General features: G+C 41.4%; 3 protein-coding genes across 3 annotated transcripts; all 3 read left to right on the forward strand.

Annotated features, from left to right (window-relative positions):
• The first annotated feature begins 34 nt into the window (after positions 1–34).
• On the forward strand, positions 35–5,227 carry LOC102910661 (protocadherin beta-11). The gene has a single exon (XM_042263899.2). It carries the CDS (start codon positions 2,521–2,523, stop codon positions 4,924–4,926), a length of 2,406 nt encoding a protein of 801 aa, XP_042119833.2. The 5' UTR covers positions 35–2,520; the 3' UTR covers positions 4,927–5,227.
• A 7,360-nt stretch (positions 5,228–12,587) lies between these two features.
• Positions 12,588–16,397, forward strand: LOC143269565 (protocadherin beta-14-like). The gene has a single exon (XM_076555053.1). It carries the CDS (start codon positions 13,125–13,127, stop codon positions 15,522–15,524), a length of 2,400 nt encoding a protein of 799 aa, XP_076411168.1. The 5' UTR covers positions 12,588–13,124; the 3' UTR covers positions 15,525–16,397.
• A 2,085-nt stretch (positions 16,398–18,482) lies between these two features.
• Positions 18,483–25,436, forward strand: LOC143269566 (protocadherin beta-18-like). Its single transcript, XM_076555059.1, has one exon. It carries the CDS (start codon positions 22,026–22,028, stop codon positions 24,411–24,413), a length of 2,388 nt encoding a protein of 795 aa, XP_076411174.1. The 5' UTR covers positions 18,483–22,025; the 3' UTR covers positions 24,414–25,436.
• Positions 25,437–25,853: the final 417 nt, after the last annotated feature.

Below are 25,853 nucleotides of genomic sequence, written 5' to 3' on the forward strand. Positions count from 1 at the left end.
ACTGGGTATAAAAGTATAATTTGAAAATTTCTCTCATACTTAAAAAAGCACTTTTCTTTTTCTTAATTGTATAGACTCACCTTTCACAAGGACAATTCTATTCTAAATTGTATCCCATTTTCTGCAATATTTTTTCCATTCATTCTGAAAGCACTGGAAAACTTAACCTCAATAGTCTGAAAATGCCATAGCAGGGACTATTTCTTTGTTAAGCTTTTCACAAGGATATACCCTGTCAATGTTCAGACTATCAGTTCAGAGAAAAAATTCGTTTTATTTTGCCATAATTTCTCTCCTGTAGTTTCTAAAAATTTGTATTAACTATTTGACTAACTGGACTGGTTCTATTAAGATCCTAAGCATGTTTCCTTTTGTAGTTCCTATTTGCCTCTGGTTCTACTTTCTTACACTGCTCATTTAAGTATTCAATCTTTATATGTAAGCTTTCCTTTTTGGTAGAAAATTTGTAAATGCAATATGTTTTCTTATCTGTAATTTTCCATCTTAGAATATATTACAAAGATATACTAGTTCAGCATTGTTAGTGTTATATAGCCACTTTAAAAATTAAGAGTGATTCAGGGAAGTTGAAGAAATTTACCAAAATTATATAGTTTGTATGGGACATTTAAGTCCCCTATCTATTCTGCTTTCTTTTCTTAACTTTTGAAGCAGGATTTCAAGTATATAGTACAGGGTAGCCTCAAATATGCAATCTTTATGACTATGCCTCTTAAGTATTGGGACTACAGGTATTATGTAGGCAGACCCACATCGGTAAGTGTAATAATTTATTTGCACTTCCACACTTTCCAGATTAGAATTCTGGACTATTTACTGTCTGAGATTGTGTCCACCATAGACCTTGTGTTCTACAGTCTGAGAGCATTGCTTGAGAAGAGACTTGAAATCTCACTATTCAAAACTCTAAAGTTCTACTTTCCTTTAGTTTAATTTCATACTTTTTCTTCAGCACATGTCACACTAGACAAGGTTTGCTAATCTCTCCTCATCAAGTATCCATTCTCTACCTTGAGTGACTTTTCTGTCTCTGTAGTCACTGAGAACAGAGAATTTACTACTGTAAATACAAATAATAAATTGTTCATCTCATGATTAACATTAATCTTCCAGTTTCTCTAAATCTAGAATGTGAACGGTATTCAGAGAGACAAACATGTTAATTGCCCTATCTCCAGTGATGGATTTTTAGACATTTCCTGGAACTTCATAGTAAGTTTCTTCCATCTGCTTTCTATCATCAAACACATGTGTACACTTTAATTTTATGAGTTCTCAATTTGTTACCTTCCTGTCAGCTTCCTGGGTATTTTAAAGGCAGAAGGATAACTACATATTACCAGCACATCCATCTTTCAGTTTTTATCTTTTGTGCTGGTTTATTTTCTATTTCAACCATGTATAGAACTTAAATTTTTAAAAATTCAATTCCAACTGTTTCATGCATTCCTGCGTACTTTTGAAACTTTCAATAGTGGATATAATTGATGAGCTTCTAGCATCTGTTCCCAACAGTCTCCTCCTTCAGTAGCAATCTTGATCTTCAGTTAGGGATACCCTATCCCCAAGCTTCAGAGATGACACTAGTTAGGGTTAAACAAGCAAAGGGCAGATCTTCAGGCTCTGTGACTAAAAGATAACCCTAGGATGCTATATTTGAGTAACTGTATGTTACTTTGCTAGCCAGAACACGGTATTAATTGGTTTCATCGGAGGTTAAATTTTCGCTCTCTTTAGGAAACCAGATGTCTCTCTTTTTTTCTCCCCAAACTGCTGTGTATTGTTGGCAGAATATTTTGTGAACCTGAGGGAGGTCAGTGTTAGGAGTAAGAGTGTACTTCACATGAAACAGCCCATACTTGTATTTGTACACCACTTTCTGAATTTTTGTCACTTGCAAGAAACTGGAACGCAACTGTGAATTTATATAATATGTTCCTTAATGTGTACCATCTCCTGGCTAATGCAGTTTCATAGCCCTAAGAGAACCTCTGAAACTTTATGTAGACACTTTTTCTTTCCCTTTCTGCCTAAGCAAGGTCTAGTGAGGGGGGATGTGTTAAATTTAACAGTGTTATATTCCTGAGATACTTAACACGTGCTTTAAAACAAATACTCACATCATCATGAGCTATAGAGAACACTGATGGAAAAAAAATATGCTAGTAACCACAAAACCAACAAATATTTGTCTCTGAGGGACGTTCATTGTAAGTGGAACTTAAGTAGCATTCATCAAACTGTGAAAATCTGAGAAGACACATGGTGGCGCTGCAGGACCATGTTACAGAAAAAAAAAAAATCACGTTCAATGCTGCGGACACACAGCCCAAGCAAGCACGGAAAACTAGGAAGAAATAACAGGCCGTGAAAGGTGCTACCTAAAAACCTTTCATCCGTTGGATTCCGAGGATTCTGTGGACAAATCAAGGGACATATTTTACAGAACTGCATGGTGAGGCAGAAGTGATTCTTTCAGAAGCCTGCCGGAAAGGAGCTATGGAGAACCGAGGGGGAAAGTATCCACAGACAAGGCAAGTCCTGCTTCTCTTTGTTTTGCTGGGAATGTCTCAAACGCACGCTGAGCCTGGGAGACTTTCGGTGGTGGAGGAGACGCTGAGTGGGGCCTTGGTAGGCAATTTGGTAAAGGATCTGGGGCTCGAGGTAGTTGAGCTGTCTTCACGGGGGGCTCAAGTGGTCTCTAAGGATAACAAACTGCCTTTGCTTTTGAACATAAATACAGGAGATTTGCTCCTAAGCGAACCATTAGACAGGGAGGAGCTGTGTGGCTCCACCGAGCCCTGCCTGATGCATTTCCAGGTGTTAATGAAAAACCCCTTACAGATTTTGCAAGTTGAGCTTCAGGTCAGGGATATAAATGACAACTCCCCCATATTCTTGGAAAAGGAAATGGTTCTAGAAATCCCAGAGAATAGCCCTGTTGGTTCTGTGTTCTTACTAGAAAGTGCGACGGATTTAGATGTAGGACCCAATGCTGTGAAAAACTACATCATAAGCCAGAGCTCTCATTTCCACATTACAATGAGAGTTAATCCTGATGGCAGGAAATACCCAGAGTTAGTTTTGGACAAGGCACTGGACTACGAGGAGCAGCCACAGCTCAGTCTCATCCTCACTGCTTTGGATGGCGGGACTCCACCCAGGTCTGGGACTGCCTTGGTTCGGGTGGAAGTCATAGATATTAATGACAACTCCCCCGAGTTTGAGCACATGTTCTATGAAGTGAAGATTCCAGAGAATAGCATCCTTGGCTCACTGGTTATCACTGCATCAGCTTGGGATCTAGACTCGGGAATTAATGGTGAACTCTCATATGCCTTTTCTCATGCATCAGAGGATATTCAAAAGACATTTGCAATTAATAAAAACTCTGGAGAAATACGGTTAATAGGATATTTGGACTTTGAAACAACTGAATCCTACTCAATAATCATTAAGGCTACAGATCGGGGAGGACTTTTTGGGAAATCTACAGTAAGAATTCAGGTGATGGATGTGAATGACAATTCTCCTGAAATTGTTGTGTCATCATTTATCAGTCCAATCCCAGAAAACACCCCAGAGACTTTAGTTATGATTTTTAGTACCCAAGACAAGGACTCAGGAGAGAACACCAGGATGATCTGTTCTATTCTGGAGGACCTCCCATTTGTGCTAAAATCTTCGATTGAAAATTACTACCACTTAGAAACTGAGGGAGCACTGGATAGAGAGAGCAGAGCTGAGTACAACATCACCATCACAGTCACCGACATGGGCACACCCAGGCTCACAACCCAGCACACCATAACAGTGCAGGTGGCTGATGTTAACGACAATGCCCCCGCCTTCACACAAACCTCCTACACCCTGTTTGTCCAAGAGAACAACAGCCCCGCCTTGCACATAGGCACCATCAGCGCCACAGACTCAGACTCAGGCTCCAATGCCCACATCACCTACTCGCTCCTGCCCACCCACGACCTGCAACTGGCCCTGGACTCGCTCATCTCTATCAATGCAGAAAATGGGCAGCTGTTCGCGCTCAGGGCGCTGGACTATGAGGCCCTGCAGGCCTTCGAGTTCCACGTGGGTGCCACAGACCAAGGCTCTCCTGCGCTCAGCAGCCAGGCGCTGGTGCGAGTGCTGGTGCTGGACGCCAACGACAATGCGCCCTTCGTGCTCTACCCGCTGCAGAACACCTCTGCACCCTACACAGAGCTGCTGCCCAGGGCGGCAGAGCCAGGCTACCTGGTCACCAAGGTGGTGGCAGTGGACCGCGACTCTGGACAGAATGCCTGGCTGTCCTTCCAGCTGCTCAAGGCCACAGAGCCCGGACTGTTCAGTGTGTGGGCTCACAATGGCGAGGTGCGCACCTCCAGGCTGCTGAGTGAGCGCGATGCTCCCAAGCACAGGCTGCTGCTGCTGGTCAAGGACAATGGAGATCCTCCAAGATCTGCCAGTGTCACTCTGCATGTGCTGCTGGTGGATGGCTTCTCTCAGCCCTACCTGCCTCTGCCAGAGGTGGCGCGCGACCCCGCCCAGGATGACGACGTGCTCACTCTGTACCTGGTCATTGCCCTGGCTTCTGTGTCTTCCATCTTCCTCTTGTCTGTGCTGCTGTTTGTGGGGGTGAGGCTGTGCAGGAGGGCCAGGGCGGCCTCTCTAGGTGGCTGCTCTGTGCCTGAGGGACACTTTCCTGGCCACCTGGTGGATGTCAGTGGGGCAGGGACCCTGTCCCAGAGCTACCAGTATGAGGTGTGTCTGATGGGAGGTACTGGCACAAATGAGTTCAAATTCCTGAAGCCAATTCCCCCCAATCTACCACCCCAGTTCCCTGGAAAAGAACTGGAGGAAAGCCCTACTCTCCACAATAGTTTTGGGTTATTTAGTGACCATAACTGATGCTATATTTCATATATGTTTCATTGCATGGCTATCCCAAGGCAGTGCGCATTTCTCCCAGTTTGCATGATCTTCACATCTGCTAGTATTTACAGTTCCTTTGTGCCTCCCACTTTTCAATTTATGTCAGCACTTGTAATAAGATGCTAATTTATTCTGTGGCCGGTTCTCTACCTTGTAAAGACTTTATCTCCTTAAACAACACAAAATCACCCGATCTGTCTTCTCCAGTTGCACCTTCCCCTTCACTGTGCTTACGATGAAATAAACAGACCACTGCAGGGGTAGTTGAAATGTCCAAGCATATCTTTCATTGTCGCTCTTTCGGTAGTTCTTCTTGTGGCTTATTATTGTCGATGCTATTTTCAAGTAAGTTTATTTAAAAAAAAACCACCCTAGTTGAGATATTATGTTTAAATATTTGTTAATGTTGACTGTATTGATATGTTGGAAAATCTATACTGTGATACAGCCATTAGGCCCATTGAAAAGGAGCCCGTAGTGGGTCTAGGAATGGCTCAGTCATAGGTCCCCAGATAGATCACAACACAGAATAAAGAAGTGGGGACAGTAATGAGCTTCTTAATAACTTTATCTTATGTGTCTTGGAAGGTGGCTGGGGAGGCACATGAATACTGTGGCCGTAGAGGAAAGCAAGCTTTTTATTTATGTTCTCTTTGAAAAAATGAATATGAACCGAGTACTAATTCACACATAAGATTATGCCATGTGTGAACTCACAGAGATCTGCCTGCCTCTGCCTCCTGAGTGCTGAGTGTGTTATGCAACATTCAAACCAAACAGGAAGGAATGTTTTGTGCTCAGTACTTAGTATACTGTGAGCTTGAAATTTCCTATTTTATTCCTTTGCTTAAACTTCCTGATACGGTCACAAGCCACTAAATTGGTCCTGGACTCTACTGAAGAGCAGCATCCAAAAGACTGTTGACCACTTTTAATTTGCATGTATGAAAGTGTCATATATGTGTAACACTGAGAAGTCTCGAGAGATCATAATTCAGGTTCTAATTTTTTTTAAAAATTAAATTCAACTGCCACAAAGGGGAGTTTGATCTTGTGTTGAGAAGGACCAGCCTATAATGGTTCTTGTCCTTAATGGTCTGACAACATGACAGAGAAAAATATAATGGTTGGAGATGAAGTTTCCTGTGAGTTTCCTAAAAAGTCTGAAGTCTGTATGTGTAGGCAAAGGAAAATGCAGATGAGAAAAAGAGTCGCCATGGAGACAGAAAGATGGTAAGCCATGACAGTAAGAAGGGGAGGGACTAGGTGATGATCCTTCCAGTCCCACAAGCTGGAATCAGTGTTCATAATTTTTGAAAGCTAGAATTTCATTATTGGCCCATTGAACTATGGAATCTTTGCAGCCAGGCAAAATGTGGATACAGGCTAGTTAAATTCAATTTCCTACTTTGAGAAGTAGAAGTTGAAGCAAGTTCTCTTCTTTAAATGAAACCTCCTTTCTATAGAGAACAAAATTCACAGAATAGCAGTAAATCAAAACCAAATACTAAGATTACCTCCTCTCATTATGTTACTGAGTGGGGACTAGATTAGTGAAGGACCAATTAAAACATTATAGCTTATCAGACAAGATACACAGATTACAGAAGCAAACAACAAAAACACCCTGTAAATGACCACTTCCCAGGCACCAGAGCAGCTATAATGAAAAGGACAAACAAGAAAATAATGAGTGTTGACAGGATGTAGAAAAAGTGGAATACTGGTGCTGTAGAAATTTAAAAAAATGGTACAGTGCTTTGGAAAGTAGCTTGTCTGTTCTTCAAAATATTAAATATATATGTAAATCTTCTGTTACTCAGGATTTCAATTTCTATATACCGATCTAAAAGAAATGGTATATATCTACACAAAACCATTTATGAACAAATGTCCATATCAGTGCTGTACCTAACACTAAAAAAATTAAACAACCCAAATATCCATCAACTGATAAATAGATAAACCAAATATGGTATTTCCATGTAATGAAATTATTCTTAATTTTTTTTTGAGACAGGGTTTCTCTGTGTTGTTTTGGTGCCTGTTCTGGATCTCGCTCTGTAGACCAGGCCGGCCTGGAACTCACAGAGATCCGCCTGGCTCTGCCTCCTTAGTGCTGGGATTAAAGGCATGCGCCACTACTGCCCAGCAATTCTTAGTGAGCAATAAAATGAGTGTAATACAGTGTGCAGTTTTAGTTATGGTTATTACTGCTGTAATGAAACACCATGACCAAAGCGGCATAGGGAAGAAAGGGTTTATCAGGCTTAAGCTTCCTCATCAATGTTTATCATTGAAGGGAGGGCAGGAGCTCAAACAGGGTAGGAACCTGGAGGCAGGAGCTGGCATAGCGGCCATGGGGTGGTGCTGCTTACTGGCTTGCTCTCCAAGGCTTGTTCAGCCTGCTTTCATATAGAACCCAGGATCACCACCTCAGAAGTGGCCCTACCCACAATGGGCTGGGCTCTCCCATTTCAATCACTAATTAAGAAAATTCTCTACAGGCTTGCCTACAGCCCCATCTTACAGAGGCATTTTCTCAATTAAAGCTCCCTCCTCTCCAGTGACTCCAGCCTGTGTCAAGTTGACATAAACTCACCAGCACATACACCATGAGAAATCTCAAAAACACGGTGTTAATTTTGATGTTCTTTGGCAGTGTACTGGTTAGGGTTTGGTGCTCTCACAAAAATATTATGCTGAATAAAAAAAATGTCATTTTAAAAATCACATATTCTATAATTCTGTTTATACAAAATAATCAAAGCATATGGAGGCAGAAAATGTCTTGGTGGTTGTATAAAGTTGGGAAAATGTATAGGAGTGTGGAATAGTTGGTTACAATTTATATGGGGGACAATGAAAACATTTTAAGTTAGAAATAATGGTAGGAGTTGCACAATTCTGAAAATATAGGAGTAACCATTAAACTCTATACTTCAAATGGCAGGATATTATGGTGTCTCTATTTCAACAAAGATGTCCAACGTAATGGACAATGTCTCCAAAAGCCTATGATTCCAAGTAAGCTGTGCCTTCTCTTATCAATGATGATGAAAGTGTAAAGAGAAATTCAAACCGCCAAGGTAGAAGAACCCTCCAGACAAAACAGAAGGTCCAGGTACTTGTCTTGCTTCAAGCTTTCCAGATATATGAGCATCAAGATTTCTCTATTTTGGAAGAAATTGTGTTTCCACACTCTAGTGGAGAGTAACCAAGCCTTCATGAGCTCCCACGCTCACATACAAGTAACCAACCAATCTTCCAAAATGCTTTGCTGAAAGCAAGGCTTTCTCTAAGACTTCAAATATGTTTGTGACAGCTAAATTTAAACACAGTGCATTCAAATCAAGGTGTAGTGGTCAATTTTATAATAAACAACTACTGTAAATTATAAGTAATTAAGGAAATGCTCTCATCGTATGAACCAGAGGAGGTGGTGGTCAAGGTCATGATGGGGAAACCAGCTGACCTGAGCTTGTGGAAGCTCACTGGTTCTGGACCATCAGCTAGGGAGCCTGCATGGGACCAACCTAAGCCCTCTGCATGTGTGTGACAGTTGTGTAGCTTGCTGTTTGTGGGGTTCCCAGCAGTGGGATCAGGACCTGTCCCTGACACTTGCTGGCTTTTGGGAACGTATTCCCCATGCTGGGTTGCCTCACCCAGCCTTGATGCAGGGAGAGGAGTTTGATCCTGCCTCAACTTGGTGTGCCAGGCTTTGTTGACACCCATGAGAGGCTGGCCCCTTTCTGAAAGGAGCCAGAGAAGTTGATGGGAAGTAGATGGGAGGTGGGGGGCATAGGAGGAGAGGAGGGAGGGGAAACTGTGGTCCATATGTAAAACAAATAAAAATAAATAAATTTAATTAATAAAAAGAGGGAAGACACAATAATAAAAGGAAGAAAGAAAGAAAAAGCTCTCATAGGCAATGGAGGAAAGTTGATTAGAAATACATGTTAAAAAAAAGATACAACCTCCAAGAATGGATTTTCTTGAAACCTCTTAATTATAAAAGCCAACTAGAAGTTTAACTTGTGATTGCCTACAAGTACTGGAAGTAAAGGACTTGTGTTATTAGGACATTTTAACTTATAAATGGACTGTTATCATCTCCTTTCTAACCCATAATCGGCTTCCATCCCTGGTCCAGTGCACTGTTTAATCTAAACACATGGCTGTTCAGACCACAGCTCTTCATCTATAGTCTGGTTTTCACCAGTCAGCTCTTACGCTGCACTTCTCCACCAAGGACTGCCCTTCCTGTGATGTAGTTACTAGGCATCTCCCTCTGGGAATACCAACTTCTGTGCCTTTAAATCTTCTCATGCTGCTACTCCTATCATACCTTTGACCTTGTCATAACCTCCTCTACTTGACACAGCTACAATGTTTCAACCAGCTCCTGTTCCTGCTCTAAATTTCCTTTTTATCCAACCAATCCCTGCTTTCCTGCTCACACTCACACTTGTGCCCTGATCCCCAATTACCTTGTTCAATTTCCTTCACTAAAACAACTTGACAAAACTCCACTTAATATGGATGCAATTATTTTCTTTCTCCTCTTATACCTGGATTGCAGCACCCTAAGACAAAACGGATGAAGTTATTAACACCACTGCCACTATGAATTTTTCGTATAAAAACTATATTGAGGGGTATGGAGAGACTGTTCGGTGGTTAAGTAGCTGTTCATGCTAAGAACCTGAGTTCATTCCCAGAATGCACATCCAACAGATCACAGTCTCCTGTAACTCCATCTGCAAGGGATCCTACACCCTCTTCTGGCCTCCTCAGGTACCTGCACTCCTGTACACATACACACAGATACATACACACATATATACATATATACAATTAAAAAATAAATAACTTAATGTGTATTTAGATTTAAGGCCAAAAAATTCCCCTATAATTTTCCTAATAACCTTTCCCTCCCAGTGTCTACAACTACTAAAAGCTTGATTATCTTGCTTTAATTCTCTCACTCAATTACTCAGCAGGTGGACTTGCCTCATGAACCTTAATAACAAAATAGAACCCATCAAATGTTAATTATCTTAGTTTCCTGTACCAAGTCTACACCTTGGCAGCATAAGCCATACTTTTCTCATTCTGGGATGCCTCATACCAAGTTCAATCCCTTTCTGTATTCTGGATCCAGTATTTAACTGACCTCTGGGGCCTCTACATTGATTATCCTTTCTGTATTTTAATTTTCTCCCTTTCTAGTAAACATTAAACACCACCATTAAAAATATGTTCAAGTTTCTCCAGTCTTTTAAAAGCTGGGTCTATAGTTCTCATCAGCTATTAGAACTTCTTTTTCATTTATATATTTCTTGACCTTTTTCCTACCTTCATTTGCTTCCACATCCCTCAAACTTCTTAACCAAGGACAGTTTCATTTTCCTTGCAACCATCCTTCTGAAAATGGCATTTTAAGGTCATAAAAGATGTCTGTATACATTAAATAATGTATATTAAGTATAATGTAAATTAAATAATGCTATATTACCAAATCAAAGAAATGCAACTACACAATGCTTTGAAAAAGGTCTTACTCTTTCGTGTGACAGTGTCAATGCAAATGGCTATGCAAACAAAGCAGCTTTGCCCTGATGGTCCTTGTAGAATCAGATTTTACTCCAAATGACTGCTCCCACATTCCCTATGGCAAACTAATAGTCTGTATGGCTGTAACTTCTCACTATCATACCTATATTTCAGATGGCTTGGGGAAAAGTTGACCATTTAGAGTGCTTCTTTCCCAGACAAGAAAGCAGTAAACAAAAACTCTGCTCTCAATACATCTGTGAAATTGTCAAGGCCAAACCAAACTACAAAGGAGGCTCAGACAGGCAGGTCAGCTCAGTTGCCATGTGTCTTGGTTACTTTTCTATTGCTGTAATAAAACATACGACCAAGGCAATGTTTTTTAAAGGTGCTTAACTTGGGGTTTATGTTTTCAGAGTGTTAAGAGTCCATGATGGTGGAGCAAATGTCTGGTGGCAGGAACAGCTGAGAGCTCACGTCTTGATCTCAAAATTGGAGGCAGGCAAAGAGAAAACTGTAGGAATGGCATGAGTCTTTTGAAACATCAAAGCCTACCCCAAGTGACACTTCTTCTGCAACAATCCATGCCTCTTAATCCTTCCCAAATAGTCCCACCAACTAGGGACCAAATACTCAAACATAAGATTCCCTGGCAGGCATTCTCTATCAAACCACGGCACCATGTGTTTGGATACACATAGAAGAGTGGTACATATTCTAGCAGACATTTTTCAGGGTCATCCACAAATACTGTCTTAAATACAACAGACACCTGTAATACTTGCTTTTGTCTTGACTTTAGAGAATTTTCTGCTCTTTCTCTTTCTCATTTCCTTGAGATTCTGTTTGCCTTTCAAAGAATGATTTTGAACTCTAAGTCTTCTTTGTTCAAAGAAAGATACTTATTTTCAATTTTTATGTAAGTGGTCATTGGTTCTAGGGTCCTGTGTATGACAAAATTCACAAATGATAATTGTTTTCCAATAAGAGTAGCACTTGTCCATGACCTACACAACCCCACTCATATACTTTAAATTATCCCTGGATTACTTACAATACCCAATACCTGGTAACAAGGGAAAATCTTACATACAAATGAAATTTTGAGGATATGTTGTGATTTATTTAATTTTATTTTTATACTTTTATTGCTTTGGAGTTAGGGATTGAATCAGGACCCTAATGAGGACACCATACACTCACACCACTACTGAGCTACCTCCCTATATTTTAATTATTTTCTCTTAACACTTAGTTAGTTCTTTCTGGTTTCTTTAAAATGCCAACTCATTAGTTACTATGATGACACCAGGAGGTAAAGCTATCAGCATCAGCATCCTACTTTTAATAGGGAGGAAAACAAAAGTACATAATTTGCCCAGGTCTATAGGTAGTGAATGACAGTACCAGGATTCCAATCTTGACATCCTGGTTCCAAAACCTATGTTCCTAAATTTTATCTATCTCTTAGGTCATAGTTACTTGTATTTTCTGTATATTTCCATTATTCTTTATTTATACATTGTTATATATCTTAATTTCTAGCTTATCAATTTTTCTAGCCTGCAAGTTCCATAAAAAGATCATCTTATTTGCATCATTTCTTTACTTATATATATGTTCATGTGTGTATGCATATGTGTATGTATGGATTTTCAGATAATGAAACCCTACACATCCTTCACTTGCATGGACCTCACCATATAAATTGGGCTGACCTCAAACTCTTACAGATCCCCTGCCTCTGCCTCTCAAATGCTAGAGTTAAAGGCATGCAGCACCACACTCTACTATTTTTTTTTAAATATAAAATCAAGGAGTCTAATACTCCCATGACTTAAACTAAGTAATTTTTCCAGATCTCTCTCTCTCTCTCTCTCTCTCTCTCTCTCTCTCTCTCTCTCTCTCTCTCTGTGTGTGTGTGTGTGTGTGTGTGTGTGTGTGTGTGTGTGTGTGTGTGTGTGTAAAATGTAATGGTGTTATCAATTATACTATGGACTCACACCAACAAATGTTTACCAGAGAGGAAGTAAATAATTGTAACTACTAAAGAATTGTCTTGAAATAAATATTACTTATTTATTTTGGAGCACTTTAGTGGATCTTTTGAGTTGGAAATTCAAAGCACTAGTGAGTTCATGGGGGATATGAACTTCGTTTCAGTTCTAATCCAAACAAGCCAGCAACAAGAGACATTTCGTAGAAAAGTGGAAGAGCCCAAACAGATTGGGTTATAAGTTATAACCAAAAATTATTTCTAAATAAGTCAATTATGATAAGGATATTGTAATTATGTTTTAATTAGAAAAATAATGAACATTTAAAGAAAAACATAGTCTGTGTGAAATTTGCTTTTGAATAATCTAGATAGATGTATTCACAAATTTTTAGGAGAAAAATATTAAATGAAAAACTTCACAGAGACACATGGTGGCGCTATAGGATAAGATGAAACAGTGCATGGCCAGCTCTGTGGGCTCCGCTAACCAGAGAACATATCATAGGGGCTTCACCGACAGAGCTGCCAAGGGATTTTCAATAGAAAGAACCGGACTTTCATCTCTCAAAATTGGGACCAAATTTAAATTTTGCGACAAAAGAGGTCACCCAAAGGAACCATGGGAACCAGAAGGACACTCATTCTGCAGAAAAGGCAAGTCTTGGTTTTCTTTGTTTTGCTGGGATTGTCTCAGGCAAGTACTGAATCTTTGCAGTATTCTGTAGCAGAGGAAACAGAAATTGGCTCTTTTGTGGCTAATCTGGCAAGGGATCTGGGGCTGGAGGTTGTGGAGTTGTCTTCCAGGGAGGCCCGGGTAGTGTCAGATGATAATAAAAAGCATTTACACCTTAATTTGATGACGGGAGATCTGCTCCTGAGTGAGAGACTGGACCGGGAAGAGCTGTGTGGCTCCACCCAGCCCTGTGTGCTGCCTTTTCAGGTGGTTCTGGAAAACCCTTTACAGTTTTATCAAGCTGAGCTGCATGTCATAGATATAAATGATCACTGCCCTACATTCCTGGACAGAGAAATAACTATTAAAATACCAGAAAGCACAACTATCGGATCCATGTTCTTAATTGAGAATGTGCAAGATGTGGATGTAGGAAGTAACGGTCTCCAGGACTACAGCATTAGCCCCAATTCTCACTTCTATGTTAAAGTTCATGACAGTGGTGATGGAAAGATATATCCAGAGCTGGTTCTAGACAGAGCTCTAGATCATGAGGAGGAGTCTGAACTTAGATTGACACTTACAGCACTGGATGGTGGGTCTCCTCCCAGGTCTGGGACAACATCCATTCTCATAAAGGTCTTGGACATCAATGATAATGCTCCTGAGTTTGCTCAGAGTTTCTATGAGGTGCAGGTCCCAGAGGACATGCCCATTGGTTCCAGTATTATTGCTATCTCTGCTAAGGATTTAGATACAGGAAATTCTGGGAAAATATCGTATTCATTTTTGCATGCATCAGAAGGTATCAGAAAAACCTTTGACATCAACCCAACATCTGGGGAAGTCAACCTGAGATCATTACTGGATTTTGAAGTAATACAATCCTATTCTGTAAATATCCAAGCAACAGATGGTGGCGGTCTTTCAGCAAAATGCACTCTTCTAGTTAAAGTATTGGATATAAATGACAATGCACCAGAAGTGACCATATCATCAATTACAAAGACAATTCCAGAGAATGCTTCAGAGACCCTGGTCGCTCTTTTCAGTGTCCGAGATCAAGACTCTGGGGACAACGGAAAGATCCTTTGCTCTATTCAGGACGACCTTCCGTTTATCCTAAAACCCACCTTCAAGAACTTTTTCACTCTACTTTCTGAAAAAGCACTTGACAGAGAGAGCAGAGCTGAGTACAACATCACCATCACAGTCACCGACATGGGCACACCCAGGCTCACAACCCAGCACACCATAAGGGTGCAGGTGTCTGACGTCAACGACAACGCCCCCGCCTTCACACAAACCTCCTACACCCTGTTTGTCCAGGAGAACAACAGCCCCGCCCTGCACATAGGCACCATCAGTGCCACAGACTCAGACTCAGGCTCCAATGCCCACATCACCTACTCGCTCCTGCCCACCCACGACCCACAGCTGGCCCTGGCCTCACTCTTCTCTGTCAACGCCGACAATGGGCAGCTGTTCGCGCTCAGGGCGCTGGACTACGAGGCCCAGCAGGCCTTTGAGTTCCAGGTGGGCGCCACAGACCAAGGCTCTCCTGCGCTCAGCAGCCAGGCGCTGGTGCGAGTGCTGGTGCTGGACGCCAACGACAATGCGCCCTTCGTGCTCTACCCGCTGCAGAACGCCTCTGCGCCCTGCACAGAGCTGCTGCCCAGGGCGGCAGAGCCTGGATACCTGGTCACCAAGGTGGTGGCAGTGGACCGCGACTCTGGACAGAATGCCTGGCTGTCCTTCCAGCTGCTCAAGGCCACGGAGCCCGGGCTGTTCAGCGTGTGGGCTCACAATGGCGAGGTGCGCACCTCCAGGCTGCTGAGTGAGCGCGATGCTCCCAAGCACAGGCTGCTGCTGCTGGTCAAGGACAATGGAGATCCTCCAAGGTCTGCCAGTGTCACTCTGCATGTGCTGCTGGTGGATGGCTTCTCTCAGCCCTACCTGCCTCTGCCAGAGGTGGCGCGCGACCCCGCCCAGGATGAGGACGTGCTCACTCTGTACCTGGTCATTGCCTTGGCTTCTGTGTCTTCTCTCTTCCTGTTGTCTGTGCTGCTGTTCGTGGGGGTGAGGCTGTGCAAGAGGGCCAGAGCGACCTCTCTGGGTGGTTGCTCTGTGCCTGAGGGACACTTTCCTGGTCACCTGGTGGATATCAGTGGGGCAGGGACCCTGTCCCAGAGTTACCAGTATGAGGTGTGTCTGACAGGAGGTACTGGGACAAATGAGTTCAAATTCCTGAAGCCGGTCATGCCCAGTCTTCAACTTCAGGATGCTGGTTCTAATATGCAGGAAAAGGAGAACTTTCGCAATAGTCTTGGATTTAATATTCAATAAAAAAAATCTCCTATAAACTCTTAATATTTTCCTCTTACTGAAAAATTGCAGATGCTTTTTTTTTTCTTGATGTGCAATGGATTTTAGGTTTTGCTGGTGTTGCATGCATTTTCATCTTACATGTTTTTCTCACAGTTGCTATGGGGCTCTAGTGATGTGACGAAACAATCTGCACCATTTGTTTCATTTATTTTGAAGTTTTATGTTAACGGTTCTGCTGTTTGTTATGCAAGACTCAGAAATGGAAATACTAACTAAAGTATTTAGAGTAAATGCGTTGAGCTGGTGGTTACTGTACCTGGTAGAGTCCACAAGCAGGCAGCTCTGGGTGGATGATCTCCAACAAAAGAAAGGGAGGGAAGAAGAGGAGGAGGGAACTAAAAGGGGCAAATGTCACCGTATACCGGAGTTGTTCCAATACACTATTAAAACCCAGCAAGCAGAGATTTTAAATGTTGCTGCATCTGGGTAGAAATTATATTGTATCATTTGTAGTAGTCTCTGTTAGATTATTTCGTCATAAAAGATTTTTTAAAATGCTGCCCCTCCATGTCCAGTCCCAGAGGCCTTTGTGTCCTTATGTTTTCAAGAACTGATTTCTGTTTGTGTGACCTGCATTAAATACTGACTGCTTAAGTAGTTTTTCCTTACCTATTTTCTAATGATGCTTTCTAATTCTCAAAATATTCTAGGTCTTGATACTGCTGTTTTCTTGGTTTTAAATAGACCGTTTGCTTGGTTAAAATTTGTGGTACTCTATATCTGCTTAAAGCAGGTAATAAGATCATAATCTTGTTCTAATTAAAATAGTCTTTTACCAGAAAAGAACAGGATAAAAACTTGCTAGGAATTAAAATAAAGATCTTTAAATGACTTATTCTTTATTTTATGTGAATTGGTGTTTTGCCTGCATGTATGTCTCTGTGAGAGTGTCGGATCCCCTGGAACTGGAATTACAGGTTGTGAGCTGCCAAGTGGGTTCTGGGAATTGAATCTGGGTCCTCTGTAAGAGCAGCCAGTGATCTTAAGTGCTGAGCCACCTCTCCAGGCCCTGAAATAAATATTTTAAACTGTTTAAAAGATTTGGATTTACTTTTCCTAACCATTAATAAAAGTAAATATAAGCTAAGCGTGGATGCACAAATCTGTAATCTCAGCACTCAGGCAACTGGGGACAGAGAATAATCAACTCAAGATTGGTTTGGACTGCATAGTAGGAGTTTTCCTTAAAAAGAAATTAAAAAGGAAACAGAACCTGATATGCTGGCATATTCCTATAACCGAGGCATATGAGAGACTGAGTGGGAAGCCAGGCTGAGTTCTGTCAGACACAGGCCCCAAAATTAAAAAGAAACAGAATTAGGATCGGAATCCTCGCACTTGAGACACTGAGGCAGGAGGCTGTCATAATTTGACAGGACTTATGACATGCTATGGACACGATATGGAAGGACAACCATGCTTATGCAATGCATTCAAGACCAGCCTCTGCTACAGACCAAGGCCCTGTTTCAAAAGGAACCCCTATGATCTTAAAAAGAAGAATGAAAGGTATAAATATAATGTCTAGTTGTGTGGACCTAGCAGGTAGGTACAAAATTTTGGCTTGGCTCTCAACTCCCAGCAGAAAAGAGTATATACAGGAATATGTGCACCCTGAGCACTTTAGATGCCCAAAGTTCAATTTTCAGCATGCACAAAAAAAGTAACTTTAAAATATTATTAATACTTGTGGTCTCTCTCAGATAGCCACAAATAATAGATCTGTATTTATGATTGATAAATGCCTAATTATATTTCAAACTATAAGGTCTCAATTCGATAGATAGACAGTTCAGTGGAGGAGTATAGACAGATAGCTACAATGCAGTGTGACTATATGGCTAGCATTATGTTGGCCTCTGTTTTCACGGGAAGCAATTAGCTACTAAGACACTAGTATATATACTGGGCAGTGGTGGTGCACACCTTTAATCCCAGCACTTGGGAGGCAGAGACAGGCAGATCTCTGTAAATTGGAGGCCAACCTGGTCTACAGATATGAGTTCCATGGCAGCCAGGATAAAATGGCAGCCAGGACTACACAGATAAACCTTGTCTCAAAAAACCAAACAACCCTGATAGACTCAGTCCAGGCAGGTCCAGTTCCCTCCTCCCAGAGTGAACCAAGCGTCCCTGCCTAAGTCCCAGGTTTCAAATAGCTAACTCATGCAACGAGCCCAGTCCTCGGGGGAGACCTTGATCTGGAGGAGGTGGGAATGGGAGGTGGGCTGGGGGGAAGGGGAGGGGGCAGGAAGGGAGAGAACAAGGGAATCTGTGGCTATTATGTAGAACTGAATAGTATTGTAAAATAAAATTTAAAAAAAGAAAGAAAAAACAACCTAACAAACAAAAACACAATATATTATCCACTCAAATTTAATGTTGAAATGTAGAGAAAAGGTAATTACAAAGTGTGTATTTTCCTGAGGCCATTTAGAATCTTGGAAATTCAGACCTTGATGTCAATGATTTGTATAATGGAAATCAAACTCTTAACAAACCGGGTGATTTACACAAGTCCTTCCCATTAGTCAGCATGAACCTTCAGAGCAACTTTTTGTGAACTAAGAGTAAATTGGAAATGCATCAGCCCTTGTGTGGCATTTTAGCCTTGAACTTGACATTTTAGCCTTAAGTTTAATTAGCTATCACTGATAGGCAGTAATCTTAGGTGCTGGTCAAATCAAATGCAGGTTTATATAAAATAAATTATGCCCTAATCATAGATTACTCACCCTATTGCTTTGCATTTTTAATACTCTTTACTTGACAACTGTGTACCCTAGGAAACATGAAACCATGAATGAGAGCCAGCAGGAAACAAGAATAACTTGAAAGAATGTAAAATTATTATCATTATCAGACAATCCAAAATGTACAATTATTATTGTTATCAAGCAATCCACAACATACTAAACATGTTTGTTAAAATAGAAGTTAAACTTGAAAATGTACAGGTAGCAAAAAACCTGTAAGATATGACAGGTGGGTGGATAGAGAGATTGGTTCAGGTATTAAGAGTGGGAATTCCATTTCCACTACCCATGCCTGGCTGCTCAACTGTTAAGTCTTGCTCTGGGAAAACTGACTCCCTCTTCTGACCTCTGCCAGCACCTGCATTCACGAATGCACATAACCACACGCAGACACATCAACACTAATACGAAGGACAAAATTAAGCTTCCATAATGAAAAACACATTAATCAAAAGTCAAATTTTAAAACAGAATAAAAGACAATAAAAAACACAGCAAAATATTTAGTTGCATAAAATATGTAGGAATACAATTCATACATTATGTAACTCAAAAGTTAATACAATGAAAACACAAGAGGAGATTATTAAAAACATAGGACAGAGTAAAAGTTTTAGCAGACATACAAATGGAGAGATGAGTTTTTGTTTGTTTGTTTTAGTTTTAGAGACAGGGTTTCTCTGTGAAGACCTGGCATCCTGGAACCTGCTCTATAGACCAGGTGGCCTTGAACTCAGAGATCTGCCTGCCTCAGCCTCCTGAGTGCTGGGGTTAAAGATGTTCACCACCACTGCCCAGCAAGACCGATGAGCAAATTTCAACCAGAACAGTATTTGAAGAACTAAAGACTGGGGGACTTCTAGAATTAATGATACATCAGCAAACAAGTCTAAGAGATAGCTGTAAATCTAAAAGAATACATTACAGAGATGCTCGTGTCTATAAACATAATAGTGAAATTTCAGAAAACTAAAGAAAAAGAGAAATTTTAATTAAAAAACACAAGAAAGAGAAATTTAACTTCAACACAGATGTTGTCCTAATTGATCCGTGTTTCTCAGTAGAAGCAAGGGAAATGAGAAATCTCCTTTCCTGACAGAGGTTCATAAACCATTCCACCTGGTCTTTTTATAGAGTTGTCAAAGGAGGAAATCGAACAAACTTGATATCATTTTAGTTTTAATTAATAAAGACCACAGGGAAGAAGTGGTATAAATACATTTTCTCTTTATTGACGCATACCTTACCACAGATGTGGTCTAGGAGTTTGACCTGTCTCTGTTTCTAGCCTCTAGCCACATTCTTTTTCTCCTCCTCTCCTGATAAAGTCTCACAGTGGTCCAGACTGGGTTCAAACTGGTAATTCCCATGCCTCGGCTTACAGAGTGCAGGAATTATGAGTGTGTATCATCATGCCCGATTCCACATTCATTTCTAGTCTAGAATGTCAACATATGACCACGAGAACCTTCTGGAAATGGTAGTCTCTCATGGCTATGTTTTCTCTCCTCTCTTCCTTGCCCCCCCCCAAAAAAAAACAGGACTCTCCAGAAATGAGCACAAGTACGAATAAAAGTCCTTTGTATGTGCAAAGGAAGTGTTGTGCCACTGCGCTACATCCCCGCCCCCCAAATCAGAAATTCAAGCATCCTCAAGTTGTGTTTTATTACTTTTTCTTGGAGCGTTTCAAACACCTTTTATGTCAGCAAATCCCAAATTTGTCACTGAAGCTCACTTCTTTCCTCAGCTTCAGTTATATGATGGAAGATCATGTGTCTCACTACAGGGATGTTCTGTGGTCACCTTAAACTTTTTAATACCCTAGATGTGTTTAAGTTAAAATTTCCCCTTCCCCTAAACTGAAAAATTATTTTCCTCCAGCTCATGCCTATCCCTCTTCCTTATTTCCTTCCTGTGTTCCACTATCAGCTAACAGCACTAATATCATTCAATTTTTAAATCTTGTAAGTGAAGTAATTTTTCCTTATTATAACACTCCCCATGTGACTGATCTATCACTTCATCCCATACTATCTCGTAGTTTGGGTGCAAATGCATTACTACATTTTCAATTGAGGCCAGTATCATCTCCTACCACTATTATTGCAACCAGCTCTTATCTGTGTCTAATTTTTTATATTATTCCTTCCTAGTTTATGCTCAACTCTGAAGCATATTTATCTTTAAAAAAATAAAACCTTGATTATATTACTTTTCTGTTCAGAACACTTTAACAGTCTTGCATTTCCATTGACATTCCTTACAAACTCTTTGCTTAGAGAATATAAAATAAAAGAAAAAGAAAAAAAACAAAAAGGGGGAAAAAGAAAAATAAACTCTTTGCTTTTCCAGTTTCAGCTTTCACCAAATTCCTCTTGCTCTGTGCATTGTCGTGGTCTTATTTCAGTTCTTTTGAATCACACCACTCATTTTAGATTTGCAGCACCATGTTTTTTTACTTTCCTGGAGACTGGGGATTCACATATACTCTCTTACCAGTGAGCTACGCCTCCAGCCCTCCCAAACATTATTTTTGTTCAGATTATTTCCACTCATTTTTCATGTATCAGTTTAGAATACGCTTTCTCCAGGAAAGCCTTTTCTCCACCTCCAAATTTTGGTTAGTTCCTCTTTGATCTTATATTAGCATGAGCCTTCCTCATGGAGACAGCCATTATTTTTCATGTTAAGTGTTCTTTTTTCTCAATTTTTCATGACAGAAGTAACTTCTGTGATTATCATTCATTCCCTAATACATTACCACTAGCTCAAGAGCATGCTTAATAAAAATTCACTGAGCAAATCAGAGAATAGAGAAATAAAATACTTAGAACCATGCCTTTGGAAGCCCTGGATGGCAAAATAGTGAAATTCAGTTTCACAGTTTTATGTTGTCAGAACCTGTACAGATCATACTCTATTCTCTAGTGAGTATTTACTTTCTACTGCAGCCAGATACGTCTACTATGGAGTATTCTTATGGAAATGGTACCATTTACCTAGCCCAAAATATCCAGCTTCCCTCAAACAACTATTTGCACATACCAGACGCAACTTCAAGTGCCTAAACATACCTATCCAGCCTTTTCTGAGAGCATTTAATAATGGCTAGAAGAGATCTCTAGGTTTACAGTTTCAATTTTTCCTAAGAATATCTTGCTCATCTTTGAAAATCAATGACATGGGAGTCCTTTGAACTATCATTAGTTTTACAGTTGTCTTCAAGGAGAAACCATGAACTGTTTGAAACAAGGATTCTATTTTAAACCATTTCATCAGTACAGCTCTATCGGATAGTAACTCATTACGTTAATCACAAAAGCTACAACTCAGAAATGGAAAGGGGACTAAAGAAGAAAATATTATTTAGGTTACTTAACAAATACATCTGATAAATTAGTATTTTATCTCAAACTCACTCGGCTTTGTCTGAAACCTGACAACCTGTACAGTCACTTGGTGGCGCTGCAGGATAAGATGGGAGACTGTTTCCTAGCTGCGGCTCAGTAGCCTCATAACCAGCGGAAGTGAAAGCACCGGATAAAACGGCAAACAGGCTGTCTGAAAAGGCAGGGCAAGGACAAGACCCTTCAGAAAGGAGTGCAAGCCTATAAATTCCTGAAGGTCCAGATGAGCGGACCTGCTCTCTGAGCTGCCAGGGACTGAGTTGAAACAGAACAGCAGAAAGTGTCTTGTCTACGGAATGATGGAGTCAGGAGTGAGGGCTGCTCAGCATCTAAGGCAAGTGCTGCTTTTCTTTGTTTTCCTGGAAGGGTCCTCGGTTCTTTCCGAGACCTGGAGCTATTCTGTGGCAGAAGAAATGGAGACTGGCTCCTCTATAGCCAACATAATTAAAGACATGGGTGTGGGTGACCTGGCCGCACGGGGGGCCAGAGTTATATTTGATGACTATCAGCCTTATTTGTGGTTAGAACTTGAGACTGGCAACTTGCTCTTGAATGAAAAACTGGACAGGGAGGCACTCTGTGGTACCAGTGAACCCTGTATACTGCATTTCCAGGTGTTATTGGAAAATCCTTTGCAATTCTTTCAGGCTGAGCTTTTGGTTGAAGACATAAATGACCATTCTCCCACGTTCCCAGAGAAAGTCATATTTCTAAATATCTCAGAAGGTGCTACTCCAGGAACCTCATTCCAAATGGATAATGCTCAGGACTTAGATGTAGGAATGAATGGTGTCCAAAACTATACAATAAGCCCCAACCCCTATTTCAACCTTAAGTTAAAAGATGGTGGTAAAGGAAGAAAATACCCAGAGCTGGTACTGAATGGATCTCTGGACAGAGAAAAGGAGCCTTCAATTAGCTTAATACTAACAGCTGTGGATGGTGGGTCACTGCCCAGGTCAGCAACTGCACTGATTCAAGTTGTGGTTGTGGATGTCAATGACAATGCCCCTGAGTTTGAAAGAACGCTGTATGAGGTTCAAGTACCAGAGAACAGCCATGTGGGCTCACTAGTAATCAAGGTGTCTGCTACAGATTTGGACACAGGGATAAATGGAGAAATATCTTATTCATTTTCTCGTGTCTCTAGAGATGTACGGGAAACATTCAAAATCCATCCAGTTTCTGGTGAAGTCCATTTGAAAGCACTCCTAGATTTTGAGGTGATTCAGTCTTATACAATAAATGTTCAAGCTGTTGATGGTGGGAGTCTCTCTGGAAAATCAGCCATTATTGTTCAAGTTATAGATGTGAATGACAACCCACCAGAAATAGTCTTTACATCTCTTATGAGCCCCATCCCAGAAAACTGCTTATCAGAGATGGTCGTCGCTGTTTTCAGTGTACGAGACCAAGACGCAGGAGACAACGGCAGAATGATGTGCTCAATTCAAGACAATCTCCCTTTTCTCTTGAAGCCTACTTTCAAAAATTTCTACACTCTAGTAACAGAAAGTCCACTGGACAGAGAGAACAGAGCTGAGTACAACATCACCATCACAGTCACCGACATGGGCACACCCAGGCTCACAACCCAACACACCATAACAGTGCAGGTGTCTGATGTCAACGACAACGCCCCCGCCTTCACACAAACCTCCTACACCCTGTTTGTCCAGGAGAACAACAGCCCTGCCCTGCACATAGGCACCATCAGCGCCACGGACTCAGACTCAGGCTCCAATGCCCACATCACCTACTCTCTGCTGCCCACCCATGACCCGCAGCTGGCCCTCGACTCGCTCATCTCCATCAACGCTGACAATGGGCAGCTGTTTGCACTCAGGGCACTGGACTATGAGGCCCAGAAGGCCTTCGAGTTCCACGTGGGAGCCACAGACCAAGGCTCTCCTGCGCTCAGCAGCCAGGCGCTGGTGCGAGTGCTGGTGCTGGACGCCAACGACAATGCGCCCTTCGTGCTCTACCCGCTGCAGAACGCCTCTGCACCCTGCACAGAGCTGCTGCCCAGGGCGGCAGAGCCTGGATACCTGGTCACCAAGGTGGTGGCAGTGGACCGCGACTCTGGACAGAATGCCTGGCTGTCATTCCAGCTGCTCAAGGCCACGGAGCCTGGGCTATTCAGCGTGTGGGCTCACAATGGCGAGGTGCGCACCTCCAGGCTCCTGAGTGAGCGCGATGCTCCCAAGCACAGGCTGCTGCTGCTGGTCAAGGACAATGGAGATCCTCCAAGGTCTGCCAGTGTCACTCTGCATGTGCTGCTGGTGGATGGCTTCTCTCAGCCCTACCTGCCTCTGCCAGAAGTGGCGCGCCAACCCGCAGACGACAATGAGGACTTGCTCACACTGTACCTGGTCATTGCCTTGGCTTCTGTGTCTTCCATCTTCCTGTTGACTGTGCTGCTGTTCGTTGGGGTGAGGCTGTGCAGGAGGGTCAGAGCAGCCTCTCTGGGTGGCTGCTCTGTGCCTGAGGGACACTTTCCTGGTCACCTGGTGGATGTCAGTGGCGCGGGGACCCTGTCCCAAAGCTACCAGTATGAGGTTTGTCTGACTGGAGTGTCGGATACCAAAAATTTTCGGTTCCTAAAGTCTGTGTCTCCCAACCATGAGGTTGTGAATTGCGTGGAAGAGAATTCTACCTCTTTGAGTGGTTTTGGATACAATTAACAATTTGTTGACTTTTTAGATGGTTCTGGATGAATGTTCATTCTTTCTAAACATTCTTGTTTTCCACTATTTTATCTTCATAAGGAATTTCTAATGTTTTGTCTTTATTTTCCTAATTCAGGAGATGGTAAGTTCCATGCATCCCCTTACAGGTTAGTCTCTTTTTAAAAAATCACTTCTTGATAAAGACATAAAACTTTACTCATTCCTTGAAAGTCACAGTGTTTCTTCAACTTGTCAGATTCTCAACATAAATCATTATTGATTTGAAAATACTCACCTTCGTTTTATTTGATTGTTGTACAGAAACATTTCCAAAAGATTTGAAATGTGATAGAGATGTCATGAATTGTCAGTGTACCTTCTGTATATTATGCTTTACTATCTAGAATAGAGTATCTGAAATGCATGATTTTGTTGTACAGCAGTTTTAATTGGAAAGACAATTCTCTGAAGTGCCAAGGCTTTTATTATCTTCATATGAACATCCAGCATGTAATACATATGAATATTGATAAAATATTTTTAGATTATCTCAAAATTTATAAAATGCCAGATCCCTCCTGTGACATCTGGCTAGCCCACCTCACATTTCCTGAAAATCTCTCTCTTCAGCATAGGTATGGGATCAAAGTTTGATTTGTTTCATACAACTTGGGTCCCTCTATGGTTTCAGACAATTGGACAAAGTGATGGGAACTGCTATTCTAAGCTGAGCCAGTCTGATCCTGTTTATTTTTAAAATCACTTTAGAAACCAAATGTATTCTAGTCTTTCTCTTAGGAATATTACAACCAAGTGACGTCATCTCAAAACTCTGAGGGAGGAGAGGACAGAGGTCCTGCAGAGGATGTTCTTCTTAGTAATCCCCAAGTAACCTTTCACTGTTGGGTGAGGCTGGGGACAGAGAATTAAGACGTGCTCATGTAATAGATTTTTCTAGTCCAGCTCAGTAGAGGTTGGTTGGTTGGTTGGTTGGTTGGTTGGTTGGTTGGTTTTTTTGTTTTTGTTTTTGTTTTTGTTTTAAAGCATACTTAGATATTCCTGCCTACATTGGTGAATTATTCCTGTTAATTTTGTACTTTCATTGAGCTACTATAACACAAATCAAAAAGTTTGTAAACTATTGCAGTTACATGGAAAGGCACTGTGAATCTTTGGTCTAAATGGGTAATTTTGAGGATAGGAGTGGTGGTCCTCTCAGGATGCTGAGGCAAGATCCTAAGGACAGGGCTGGGCCTCAAGACCTCTTTTGTTAGGACAAGCCACAGTGTTTTTCCTTTAATGAAAAGATGGTTTAGACCCTCGGTTATTTCATGTGACTACGGAAAGAGTACAGAGAGCTGCTACCTGGGAAAATGCTGTCTTGTTTATACAGCTTATTATAAAATGAGTTAGGCCGGGCGGTGGTGGCGCACGCCTTTAATCCCAGCACTCGGG

The sequence above is a fragment of the Peromyscus maniculatus genome, chromosome 19 (genome assembly GCF_049852395.1).
Source record: "Peromyscus maniculatus bairdii isolate BWxNUB_F1_BW_parent chromosome 19, HU_Pman_BW_mat_3.1, whole genome shotgun sequence".
Taxonomy (NCBI): Eukaryota; Metazoa; Chordata; class Mammalia; order Rodentia; family Cricetidae; genus Peromyscus; species Peromyscus maniculatus.